The sequence below is a fragment of the Perissodus microlepis genome, chromosome 7 (genome assembly GCF_051167445.1).
Source record: "Perissodus microlepis isolate ML-2025 ecotype Zambia chromosome 7, ASM5116744v1, whole genome shotgun sequence".
Lineage (NCBI taxonomy): Eukaryota > Metazoa > Chordata > Actinopteri > Cichliformes > Cichlidae > Perissodus > Perissodus microlepis.
The window spans coordinates 43,237,367-43,250,964 of record NC_140467.1 but is presented as its reverse complement, the minus strand read 5'-3'; the positions used below and the strand labels follow the sequence as shown (position 1 = coordinate 43,250,964).

Sequence of the window (13,598 nt, the reverse complement as noted above, 5' to 3'; positions counted from 1 at the left end):
CACCATTATAACAAGCTGGAAGGCAGCACTGTAGAGCAGCGGTCTCCAACCTTTTTTGCGCCACGGACCGGTTTATGCCCGACAATATTTTCACGGACCGGCCTTTAAGGTGTCGCAGATAAATACAACAAAATAAAACTAGTACCGGTACCGAAAAAAAGAAAATTTATTCATAACACACGTGAAAAGACCCAGGAAAAGCGAGTAAACGATCAAAACGATAACAAAATAACGCTGAAAACCGATAAAAACCATACATTTCACACCTGAGCCTCAACTCTCGCGGCCCGGTACCAAACGACTCACGGACCGGTACCGGTCCGAGGCCCGGGGGTTGGGGACCGCTGCTGTAGAGGACATTTTCTTGTTTATTCCTGTGCTTAAGATCCATTCTTCCTTCCTCTGTTTGTCTGTGTCTGCAGCATTGTTTTACAATCGCTTCAGTGGAAAACGACCCACGTGTGAGGCCATTGTCAGGAAGTGAGAGTCAGATGGGAGCGAAGGCAGAACGGGAAGGAGACAGGACACTAATAAGTGGATTCCCAGCAATGGTAAGAATCGTATAAAGACTTCAGCAATCTCCAGTAGAGATCATTTTGTAAGTTACATCCCACTCAAATTTAATAGATGTGTGTTGGTTTAAATTACAAACTCAACCAAGCCTTTTTCAGAAACTGATCTGACTCATTCTAAACTAGAGTTACTCTTACAAAAATTGGGTAATGGTCAGGATTATTTCCTTCCTTGTAGTGCCCTTGTGACCTGGAGTTTAATAAGGTGCTTAGCTTGCCTGGTTCATTTCCACTTGCATACTTTTGTATGAAATCCTTTTCTTTCTACCTTCACAAATACTGCTTTGTAATTATTACTATTTGCTAAATGGAAAAACTGCCCCCCCCCCCAAAAAAAAACAAAACAAAAAAAACTTATATATAAATATTTTTATAAATCCTTCATTTATTACCCCCACCCTCTTACCTTTAGTAATGCTTAAAGTGTTGTCACCACTGGCCACAAAATCATAGAGGGCAACAAACAGGTTGGGGTCATTCTCACTGGGTCCAGCCAAAAGGTTCTCTTTGGAGTTCCAGCGGGCTGCTTCTGTCAGACCCTGACCCTCAATTTCTGGCTTCTGGAGAGCTTCTGGAAGAACAACAACAACAAGCCTGTCAGAATACAAGTATGAAACTTCAATATGAGCAAAAATATTAATTATGAAGTCCGGAAGAGACACCACAACACTGACCCTGTGAAGCATTTTCACACACAAGTTGGATGATTCAGAACTCTAACCGCTCCATCTGTCATTTTATACTTTTTTATATCACTTTCAGCCCATGTTTTGCTTCAGCAGTTGTGATCCCACCATGAAATCAAGAGTAAAGAGGCCAATCATGTGATCTAAATTGTACCTCAAGCCTCTACAACTTTTCATTTCCTGGATTATCCCTGTTTAGATTTAATTTTCCTAAATACCTAGACAATCACCCTCCCCCCAAGTTAGGCCATGAGAATATGTTTCTCCACTGATCTTGTCTGTAAATATAAAATAGATAAGTTCAAAGTAGTTTAATTTAAAATTTTGTTATATACGTCTTAAATTATAACAAAGCATAAGAAGTAAACCTGATTGATAACATTCAAAATGTGACAAAATAAAATAATACACAGGAAAAAAAGAAGTATTTTGTTTACAGTGAAGAACAAGAAAAAAAAAAGAGGAGAAACTATTTAAACGCAGTTTGGCCTATAAAATGAGCTCGACTGTGCGGTTTCCTCAGCTGTTGTCACACATGTTTTGGACCCATCTTGCATTTCATTCTTCCAAGCATTCCCAAAAAACAAATGGCTAGCTACTAGCATGTGACAAATTAAGTTTTACCGGCAAAGCACAGCAGTGCAGATTTTATCATTTAACGGCTTTAGGACATTTTACATCCATTTTATCTGCGAGCTCAGCAGGAAACTTCTTGACTCAGGAATGCTGTCAGCTGATCTGGGTCACCTGGGCATCACAGGCTATAAAACTTACCCATGTGCTCACTTTTCTCTCTCCCTTACAACAGCTGACATTCATCTTGGATCACTTTCCTTTGGTTATCACCACATTGCTTGCTGTGCTCTTAGTGCTCACTGCTCCTTTTGTTTTATGTAAAAGTCTTGCATGGATTACAACACATACCACCACACATATCTTAGTTGCTGTGCAACTGCAGCATTTGTGTGTTCTAGTCGTTCTCAGAAACAAAGCCAAATGGTTTGACTGAAAGGGTGAATGATTAAGAAAACATCTGATTTGGTAACAGCAGATAAAATATTCTGACTTGTAACTGTGTTTATTTAGTAATTTAGCAATTATGCTCAACAGTTGTGCCTCTGACCCAACTGAAAAACTACAGACAGATCAAGACTCAGCTAAACACATGTGATTAATTGACCCAATGAAAAAGAAACTAGACAATTTTCCATTAGTGCATCTATGAAAATCCTGTAACAGAAATAAATAACCTATTCCAAGACTAACAATGGACTAAGGACAACTTACAGCTTCAGAGGAGGAAGTTGGGCTCGTTCATAGAACAAGATAACTCTACCTCAAGCCAGTAATGTAACCTAAAGGCAAAAGTCAATAAAATATAGCTAATTATGCATTTGCATATGCATTTATCATTACAATGCCTATTTGCAATTAAAGAAGAGCATGTTCTTATCCACTCTAAATTCACCAACCAAAACAAGCATGTACCCCAAGGGGTGTGCCATTAATGGTTCGTCCAGTCACGCTGTCACTAGTACAAACCTCCAATCACAGGTTTTTGCTTGTTTTGTACAAAGAAAACAGTTTCTACTCCATTTTTTGTAACTGCCTCGTGATGAGTGTAAAAAGATATTACCCTAGTTTCCCTATACTGAATACATTTTTAAAGTGGATATCTCCAAAACTGGCAACTCACGCCAACATTTTGAAGATTGATAACACAATTTGATTTAATGCATTAATAGTTGGATGGGTGAATAACCATATTGCAAAGATAACAGTTTGTGGAAAAAGCAGTGGCTGTTATTCAATAACAGCAGCAACAAATGTGTTCATTTCAACATGAGCTTAAAGGGCCATTGTGTAATGGACTTTCTAGTCACAGCGGGAGATGATATGACTTCCAAATTCCTCACAACCTAAAGTATTTCAAAGATTTAACATACAGCAGTAAACTAATATAACCCTATACAAAGTAAACAGGCCCACAACTTGTCACATGACATTGTTGACAAGTTCCAGGCATCAATGTATTTGGAGGCTAATGAAATCCTTTCACACCAACTCTTCTGGCAAGCTAGGCTCACCAGCCTACTCACAGTGAGACTATCATAACTAAATGTGCTGCTTTTTTTTTTTTTTTGTAGCTAAAGGACCTGATGGCTGAGCTGCTGATGACACACAGGATAGATCTGGCTCATACCTACATTTCTATATTTCTCCTGTCCTTTTGTCCAAGGTGTAAACCTTCAAAAGCACAGCCAGCCATTCATTCATAAGTACCAAGCTTAATTTTAGCAACAAAAACAACCCAAATTCAAACAGATAAGACCAGAGATCGAGCAAGATAGGAAACCGGCTCAAATGGGGCGGGGGACTGCATACAGTTTGGGCTGGTCATACAGTGTGTGGGCAGCGATTTTAACAGCCCGTGCCACACATGCCCACTTAACAGGCCAGAAATACTGCAGCTATTTGTGAGAGGATGACAGCATGCTGACACATGGGTCAACAGAGAGAGAGAAAGAGGGGGGAAATGAAAAGTCATATGAAAACAGAAGAAAGGAGGTAAATGAAAGAAAGAAGCAAAGAATGGGAGCAGCCCTCGTATCAGACCGCAGCTCTCCCCAGTCATGGAGTGGGAGAAATTACAGCATGTCCTGGCTGCATTAGTGAGATGACAGTCAAAATGATTAAATATGTGAGGAACTCCTAAAGAATTTACAGCCATGACTGCACTTCTATCAGCATTAGGAATGCACTGGAAGTCAAACACTGATGCAAGAAAGAAAATTTCTGCAAAAAACTAGGAGCTGTGTCATCCTGGTGATTCTACTTATATCTAATGAACCAGTTTACAAATGCAACTAACCAGCTGGTACAGCTGTTAGTTCCCATCAATTAGTTCCCATCAACTGGTAAAGAGAAAAAAAGGCTGATTTATTGCAGATGGAACACACTTAGTACAAAATTACATATTTATGAGTAATGAAAAGGGGAAAACTTCTACCCTAATATATTCCTTTTGCTTAAGATGCTATGACTGAACTAGGAAGTGGTGATGTACTTCTACTGACTGTAGATATGTTTGCAAGATGTTCGTGGGAGATAGCAAGGAACCAGGTGAAAAAGTAGGCAACTATGCATGAAGGAAACACCATTTAAACCCCAAGCTCTCTGAAAATATCCACAATCTTCCTGCTATTATGCCCATGGAATCTAATTATTCCATCAATGTCAAAAAGCTTGCTTTGTTCATGGATCAAAGACAAACACAGCCTCCCTGAGGCATAATCAGGAGATTTGTTGTGCCTTCTACAATAAGATCTAAGAGTTAGAGGCTCTTTATCACTGTCACTTACTTCAATGGGGCCGTACAAGTACTATTAACTCTATTAAATCATTTGGTTGTGCAATCTACAGAACACACAAGACTTCACTCAGTCTCCCAGTACTAATCTTTTACTATGTACAGACCCAATATGTCCTGGACTTCGTTGAATTCCCCTTGTGTTGCATAGATAATCCGGAAATCAACTGTGCGTGACGCTAGAAAAAAATTTCACAACCCCCTCTCCCTCTTTCATTATCTACTAACTTCATTATGGGAGCACTAAACAAGATTGAAGTAGTGTAATACAGCAGAGAAGAAAAAGGGAGCGCAGACTGAGATTAGATCCCCTCTCCACATAAACAAGAGTTAAGTGGGACATGGGCAGGAGTCAGATTTCCTTGTATTCTCTTCTCCGTCTCATTTTCCACTTTTTTCCTCTCCAGCTAGCCAGTGTGTCTGGGCTCCCCAACCCTCCCCTGAGCTTGATCTCCGCTTTCCCCTCCCCATTCTTCACTTTCCAGAACCCAGAAATGATTGTTGAGATTTTACACGGTGGATACTTCAACCTTTTCTTTCTTTCCTCTGTGCTCATAAGCCTTTACTTTTTCTCCATTTCTCACATCTCTCCTGTGACTGTTCCTCTTATGGCAAACTGTAAAAATCAAAAGAAACAGAAAACTAGATTTCTTTACCTGGCAAATAACAGCTGGAGGACGACGTGAGGCCTTTCTTAGATTTACACCCCACCAATTTTAGGCATATCTCCAACATTTTCATTTGCTTTCTTTCCCTTCACGCTGAAAATATTGTTGCTTGTTCAAACCAGATGTCCCTTGAACGTTTCTCGTCTACATGTGTCCAACAAAAGAATAATAAAAAAAAAATCCAAAAGAAGCTGACAAAAGTGGAAAGAACACCAAGTAAAGAAGAAATAGATATTGGTTTGTTTTTCCTGGAGTCCTTCCAACTGAAATGTATCCTTTTATTATTGTTCTCACTCCTTTCCGAAACAGAAAGAGTCCGCTGTCCGGCAAAGTCTACCAACTTTTCCTTATGAGCGTCTCCATGTTTTTTTTTCCCCCTCTTTGGCTTTAGGTTGCCTCCACAGTTAAACAATCACCAAAAAAACCCCAACAAAATAGCGCAGATTTTGTCCAAACGTTTATCGCCTTGTAGATTTATCAGTTGAGTACACACTAGGGCCGTCTGTGCGGTGCCATTCCTCTCTCCGTCCCCCTGTGTGAGTGAGTATCCGAGGCACAGGGACTACTCGTGCTGCAGCTGCCAACAAAGAGCCTCTTTCAGGCTCAGTTTGCTGCACTCAATGACATCAGCTGAGCCCTCCCACCTCAAAAGTAGGAGGGAGAGACCACTACCACACACACTCTCCGAGAAGAATACAAACAACACCCCACCAGTATCCCAAAACCCATGCCAACATGTGAGTCAAACGCTCTAATTTCAAACTATGAAAAGAGCTCAGATGGTGTATACTTCTAAAAAATTCCTCCTTTCTTTCTGCTGAAGTCATAGGATAATTACAAGACACTCCTCCTCCTAAAATGCTTAAATCCCCTCCCCCCTTCATCTTTCTGCCACTATACCCTCTCTCTCAGTTTTTCCTCTCTCTCCCTGCCGTCTGAAATGTTTACAGGTTGAGGAATCTGTTCTGGAAACAGGTTGTTAAAGGCATAGCTAAAGTGCTCAATCAACAGGGGAAAAGTATAACTTCTGCCAGTGTGTGCTCTGGACTTCACACTCATTTACCACAGGTCATTTGAAATGGGAATTAAGTGAGCAACATATTGAAATTAATCAAAATGAGGGCCTGTCACCGTCTCTTGTATTTGTTTTACTTTACAAGAAACATACGTGGCTCTGTGGTTTTGAGGCAGGGTCTCTGCCTTGACCATAACTAGAAAAAGAAATAATATGGGCTCAAAATGTGGTCATAAATATTTTGTACTTGTAAAAAAGATTTGTATGTGTAAAAAAGATTTGTGTGTGCGTAAAAAAGATTTGTATGTGTAAAAAGAATTTGTGTGTGCGTAAAAAAGATTTGTATGTGTAAAAAAAGATTTGTGTGCGCGTAAAAAAGATTTGTATGTGTAAAAAAGATTTGTATGTGTAAAAAAGATTTGTGTGTGCGTAAAAAAGATTTGTGTGTGTAAAAAGAATTTGTGTGTGTGTAAAAAAAGATTTGTATGCGTAAAAAAGATTTGTGTGTGGACTTAGCCAAAAAAAACCCCTGCAAGTTACAAGTACGAATTTTGACCCTATTTTTCTTCCTTTCATCTGATTGGTCAATGTCATGTCAATCACAAATGTAACAATCCAATCAGAGAACAGATGGGTTTGGCTGTCGAAGGGGCGCTTTTTTTGAACTGCAGGTCTTTGAAGGGTAATACAGTTTGAAGCTGGAGGATCTCTATATAAATATCCGATAGCAGCTAGGTCCCCTAACTTTCAGCAGCTGTTGAAAGGATAAAGTTGTGCTATATCAGTGGTTAGAAATACCATTATTACTTTAGGATTAGTTTAACACAAAGTCAGGGCTGACCCGGGACCATTGCTGTGAGTCACAGTGCGCAGCATAAAAGTCCTTTCACATCGGACGCAGGATGTGCTGCTAATGCTAACTAAAAGAAAAGGATCCAGAATTTGTTGCGCTGGCTGCTGGGCTCTGTGGGTTTTTGCAGCAGCTCTACCTGTACTAGATGCACCTGCTCCTTGTCTTTTCTATCTCTGACTTTATGTCCTCTACAAGAGTTTCTGTTTTTTTTGCTGGTTCTTCAAATGTTCAATAAAAACATGTATGCTAATTCATAACGAAGAAAGCTTTGTAATGAAGACTGTCATTTCCAAAACACTGCCCGCCCCCACCCCGCGGTCCGCAGCGCTGTTGAAAAGGCTGTGGAAGTCCCTATATTAAACACGTAGACCTGTGACACAAAAATCACCAAACTCGGACAACCACAGACTGTTTTCCTTCGTGGTGATGAAGGAAAACGCTGGGTTGGCATGTAAAAGGGCATTTATTCCCTTCAAAGACCTGCAGTTCAAAAAAAGCGCCCCTCCGACAGCCAAACCCATCTGTTCTCTGATTGGATTGTTACATTTGTGATTGACATGACATTGACCAATCAGATGAAAGGAAGAAAAATAGGGTCAAAATTCGTACTTGTAACTTGCAGGGTTTTTTTGGGCTAAGTCCACACACAAATCTTTTTTTCGCATACAAATCTTTTTTACGCATACAAATTCTTTTTACGCACACACAAATCTTTTTTACACATACAAATCTTTTTTACGCACACACAAATTCTTTTTACACATACAAATCTTTTTTACGCACACACAAATCTTTTTTACACACACAAATCTTTTTTACGCACACACAAATCTTTTTTACACATACAAATCTTTTTTACGCACACACAAATCTTTTTTACACATACAAATCTTTTTTACGCACACACAAATCTTTTTTACGCATACACAAATTCTTTTTACGCATACACAAATTCTTTTTACACATACAAATCTTTTTTACGCACACACAAATCTTTTTTTACACATACAAATCTTTTTTACGCATACACAAATTCTTTTTACACATACAAATCTTTTTTACGCACACACAAATCTTTTTTACGCACACACAAATCTTTTTTACACATACAAATCCTTTTTACGCACACACAAATCTTTTTTACACATACAAATCTTTTTTACGCACACACAAATCTTTTTTACACATACAAATCTTTTTTACACATACAAATCTTTTTTACGCACACACAAATCTTTTTTTACACATACAAATCTTTTTTACGCACACACAAATTCTTTTTACACATACAAATCTTTTTTACGCACACACAAATCTTTTTTACACATACAAATCTTTTTTACGCACACACAAATCTTTTTTACACATACAAATCTTTTTTACGCATACACAAATTCTTTTTACACATACAAATCTTTTTTACGCACACACAAATCTTTTTTACGCACACACAAATCTTTTTTACACATAGAAATCTTTTTTACACATACAAATCTTTTTTACACATACAAATCTTTTTTACAAGTACAAAATATTTATGACCACATTTTGAGCCCATAAAATAACCCTTGGCAGAAGTTGCTGGACAACTTCACAACTCTCTCTTTCCCCCAGCTATCTCTGTATTAATCACTAAAGCGGAGGTTGCAACACACTAGCGTACTAAATCTACTGAATTAAATCACATGAAAAAAGTCAAAATTATTATTAAAAGCAACAAAGTCTGGAATGTTACTAAAGCTGCCAATGGCATTTGTCAAAAAACTTCAAAAACTATAAACTATTTGACGAAAGCTTCTTAGCAAAATGTAAAAATCCATTCCTAAAAACATATGCAAGATGCACCCTCCTGTGCCCCAACTGACCATTGTGTGTGTGTGTGTGTGTGTGTGTGTGTGTGTGTGTGTGCGTGCGTGCGTGCGTGTGTGTTTTATTTAAAGACACAAATATTAAGACACAAAGGTATAATGCAAAATAACTGGAAGATGAGACCAGACTTCAACCAGCCTATCTATGATTCCTCTTTTCATACATACAGCGCTTGACTCATCAAGTAGTCCAACAGGACAAAGAAAAACAATTACTACACAACCTGCATAGCTACAAAAACCTACATCAAAGCAAATTGCCATATATTCTAGAAGACAGAGAGGAAAAAAAGAAAAGAAAAGAAGAAGTTCTCCCCATTCATCATAACAGGAATACACAAGTGAGAAAGTACGGAGTCTTCAATCATCTTATTTTGTCCCACCATGCTATATGAAAGACCTTTGGTCATCAATACACTGAATCCTGAAACTGCTTTGAAAACCACAGCATTTAACATGCTTCTGACTACCCCTGGCAAATATTTTCCACATAAATGACTTACATTTCACTGTGTGTATGCGGTTGAATACAGAGATCAGAAGTCCAGTCATGTAGGTGTTGTTGGGAAGCTGACTGGGTGGACACCATAATGCATAGAAGGAGTGTCAGGCTAGTTTGCTGGTTGACCTTTTCATTGGAATTTCATTTCAAAAACAAGGACTAAACATACACCCTACACAGGAAAGCATACTGATGACAGTGACTTATCTTTGAAACACAATGGGAATGCAGTGACATTGTTGACTGATGTAAACTTTGTCAACTACTGGTTAAAATAATATTTTTCACATGGGATTCTACAGACTCATGTAAAAACTGTAGAAACTGCTTCAACAGCAATAACATGAAATCATTTTTTGTATGACTCTTGCACATTTTTGGAGGAATGGAGGAATTTTGGCCCACTCTTCTTTAGGTTGCTTCAGTTCACTGAGGTTTACAGGCAATTTCTCATGCAAAGCTCTCTTAAGATACCATCAGAGCATTTCAATCAGATTGAGGTCTGGACTTTGACTAGGTAACACCTCCTGTTTCATGACCCAATTTCAGCCAAGCTGTTGGACGAATGGCCTCAAATGGCCTCACATCTGACTCTAGAATTCTTTGGTTTATAGAGTGATAGCATGTTTGTGGTGAGTGTGTGTTTGGCTTTCACCAAACGTGGTACTGTGGTACATGGTCCAAAGGACATTATTCCGGAAATCTTTTGTTCAGATGCAATTCTACCAACCTAAACCACTGTTTTAGAGAGAAGAGACTTTCTCCTGGCAACACTTCCAAACAAGCCATACTTGTTCCATTTTTATCTAATTGAGACGTCATTAAAATTTAACATGATACCTCAGGCTTGTATAGTCTGAGATGTTTTGCAGTTTCTCTGAACATTGCATGGTCTGCCCTTGGGGTGAACTTGCAGGGATTCCTGAGAAGACTGTGGCAAACGTGTGAATGTTAATCAAGTGGACTAGCAGCACCTGGCTGCTACTTACCCTCTTAATTCCTATGGATGCCAGTAAGGGTGTACTTAGTTTTTAACAAAATACATTGAGTCCTGTGAAAACATTTTTCTTCGCATGACTGTATATACATCTTAGTAAAAGATTACTGATTACTGAGCATTAGAATGATTGTCCAACCTATAATTGGCTTCGTGTGTGGCTCATTTAATGTGTAGACTGATGCAGTCAAGGACAAAGAGAGGAGAAAGCATGAAGGTTATTTAAAAAAAAATTCACTCAGATTTATATTTTTTAAAAAATCAAGTTCTTGTTAACATCTCCAAAGCCCTTCTTTCCAATGCATGTGAGTCTACACTGCACCTAGTTCTTTACTATTAGCTCTTTCATATCACAATTGAGTAGCAGGCTCTGTCATGTACCTCCATTTGTGTTGTTTTAGCTCAGTGTGAGTCTACATTGCAAAGAGCAGAGGAAGTAAGAATAACATTGCTCAGGTTGATGACAACTTATGTTCCTATGTGTGCAATAAAGGTTGTCCATAAAATATTACTCTGTTTAAATCATAGGCAGTATAACAGTTGGACATAGCCACTGTGAATTCACCTATACATCACTGAAGCCCCGTTACAAAGGCTCGAGGTGAACGTTTCCACTTTCCAAATCAGAGGGTCCACAAACTTAATGGCCAATGACTAATCAATCTGCTCACTTGTGATAATTTACAAAATGAGCCCCATGTTTTATTCAACTTGAGATTAAACTAACCACTAAGCCTGTAAAATCAGTGGGGAAAGTGTTTACTTAGGTAACAGAGAAAGGGCCATTTTCCCATAGACCTCTATGACCTCGTTTCTATTTTTGGTCTCTCTCTTTTTTTTTTTTTTTATAAGTGTAGCTTAAGGTATTTCGGTGTTGGTATCCACTTTTGGTACTCTATAGTCTAAGGGTGCTTTCACCCCTGCGCTGTTTAGTCTGCTTAAATAAAACTCTGGTTGGTGTTTTTTTTCCCTTTGGTGCAGTTTGCTTGTGCAGATGTGAACAGTGTAAAAACCAAATCAACTACAAAGAGACCCTTTGAAGTAGGTGGTCTCGCTACAGTTCCAAATGATCTCCATTTAACCTTGATCCAACCCAACTTCCATGTCTACGCTCCAAGTTTGAGCTGAACACCTTCCTGTAGCCAGGTATATTTTGATTTCAGGGATGTGGCAGACTAACGCAGACATCCCGAATATACCAACTGCACCAACTAGTCGTAAAGTGAAGTGATAATTAGAGAAATTCTCCATGTTATCCACTAGTCCAAAAGGGACGCACTGTGGTTTGCTTGGAATTTTCTTTGTGTGAGACAAATCAAACAATGGGGAAAAGGTACAAGTTCAACTCATCAACTGAGTCTGACCAGAGAAAATTAACTGTAGGTGTAAAAATACCCCAAATTCTTTGTCTTGACAGTTTTGATTAGTGTTATTTAGTTTTACCAGTTAGCACCTGGCCGCTGTACATTTTGCTCCAGGCATTGCAGATTTGTTTGATGTGTTTCATAACTTTTTCTCTTCCTTGCCCAGGCAGAAAAAGCACCTTGTCTTTGTTCCAACTCACCTCCAGATTTACAAATTAAAAACGGGATTTTCCTCCTGCTTAAGAAAAATAAAAAAAATATGGATTCCAAATCCGACGAGTGACGTCATATTGGGTATGTCTGTTTTATTTTGTCTACGAGATGAAGCTTAAGGGAAAAGTTTTATTCAATGCTGGGGAAAGGCTGAAAATGAATACATAGAACGGTGCAGCTTAAACTGTAGTGATGGGGTTTTTCTTCCTTTATTTTTTTATTTGACGGGTATTCTGGAGGCTGCAAGTGTCAGCCAAACTCAGATTGGCTTTTTAAAATCTCAAACTAAGAGGAATCCCGCCAAGAGGATGAGGTGACTCTATACAAATAACAGCACTGACATGGGTGGGCCTAAAACAACATATCCATGATACTCTCAGTACTTTAGCACACTATTGTATGCTTGTCTGTTAGTCTCATTAGTAATTATGGGAATTGTTCAATATGGCAAAGTCTCACTGGCTTTGAGCAACAAACTCAATACCCTGAACATTCAGTCACATGCCACTAGGCCCTACATCATTGCTTCAGTGCTGGTATGGCAAACATTTGTGTTCCTCTCATGCACCACCCCAAACACCAATTAAGAAGAAATGCAGGCTCCCTCCGACTCCGAGAAGGGCCCATTAACTTACCGCAGTCACAAAGTGTTGGGGAGATGAGGATGAGGGGAAGAGGAGAGGGGCTATAAAAAATGGAGGAAAAAGGAAAAAAGGTTGCAGATGGAGAAACATGAAGCACATTGTTTGGAAGTGAGATCATAGGAGAATCATTCGCTCGCGTTTTATAATCTGAACCTAGTGTGTTAACAGTTAGCTGACATACATCCACCCACGAGGTGGCTTTTAGCCCTTTCTCTCCCCATTTCCTATGTCTACCCCCCCGCCTTCCTGATTTCTTTGTCCAAAACTTGAAGTATGGGATGAGCGCTCATAATAAGACTCAAACTATTTGTGCAAAGATGTTCAGGTAACACTGACATGACCCAGACTCAGATTTCTCTTCCCAAAACACGAACAAAATTAAAAAGACCCGCTAGGAACATATTCATATGATGACGTGTTAAGGCAACGAAGGCAGAGGTATACAATTGACTTGCATGATAAATCAAAACAGGAACAAAGAAGAAAATTAGAAGTTGATGAAAAACTACAGTTGACATCAGCCTGATTTCTGTCCCGCACATACAAGAGCACAGAGACCAGCATATCCACAGAGCATAAAAATGCTATAAATTCCATAGATCTACATTATGGAAAAATAATGAATATACATTTAAACTGAATAAATTTTCAGAGTACAACAAGATGGGGTGTAGCGATTGGCACAAAGCTATGTGGCCTCTTCTTAGCAATTTCACATTAATTTTTATTGTACACAATTTAGCACCCAAGGTAATCCGCATCTGTCAGTTGTCCTTAATCTGTTGATTGAACAGACACTCAAGAATCAGGTTTCAGGTATACATGTGGGTACACATGTGGCTGTTT

The 13,598-nt window shown here is 38.9% G+C and overlaps 1 protein-coding gene across 4 annotated transcripts in view; it reads right to left on the bottom strand.

Moving 5' to 3' along the window:
- The window catches only part of abl1 (abl oncogene 1, non-receptor tyrosine kinase), a 35,627-nt gene that overhangs the window by 9,276 nt on the left and 12,753 nt on the right, over positions 1-13,598 (bottom strand). For 3 of the 4 annotated variants that reach the window (XM_084935249.1, XM_084935250.1, XM_084935251.1), the window contains exon 3: positions 979-1,143. In XM_084935249.1, the coding sequence (XP_084791375.1) occupies positions 979-1,143 (165 nt within the window). Of the gene's footprint in view, positions 1-978; positions 1,144-5,284; positions 6,233-13,598 lie in introns of those variants that run through there. The other variant, XM_084935252.1, reaches the window with a different exon arrangement.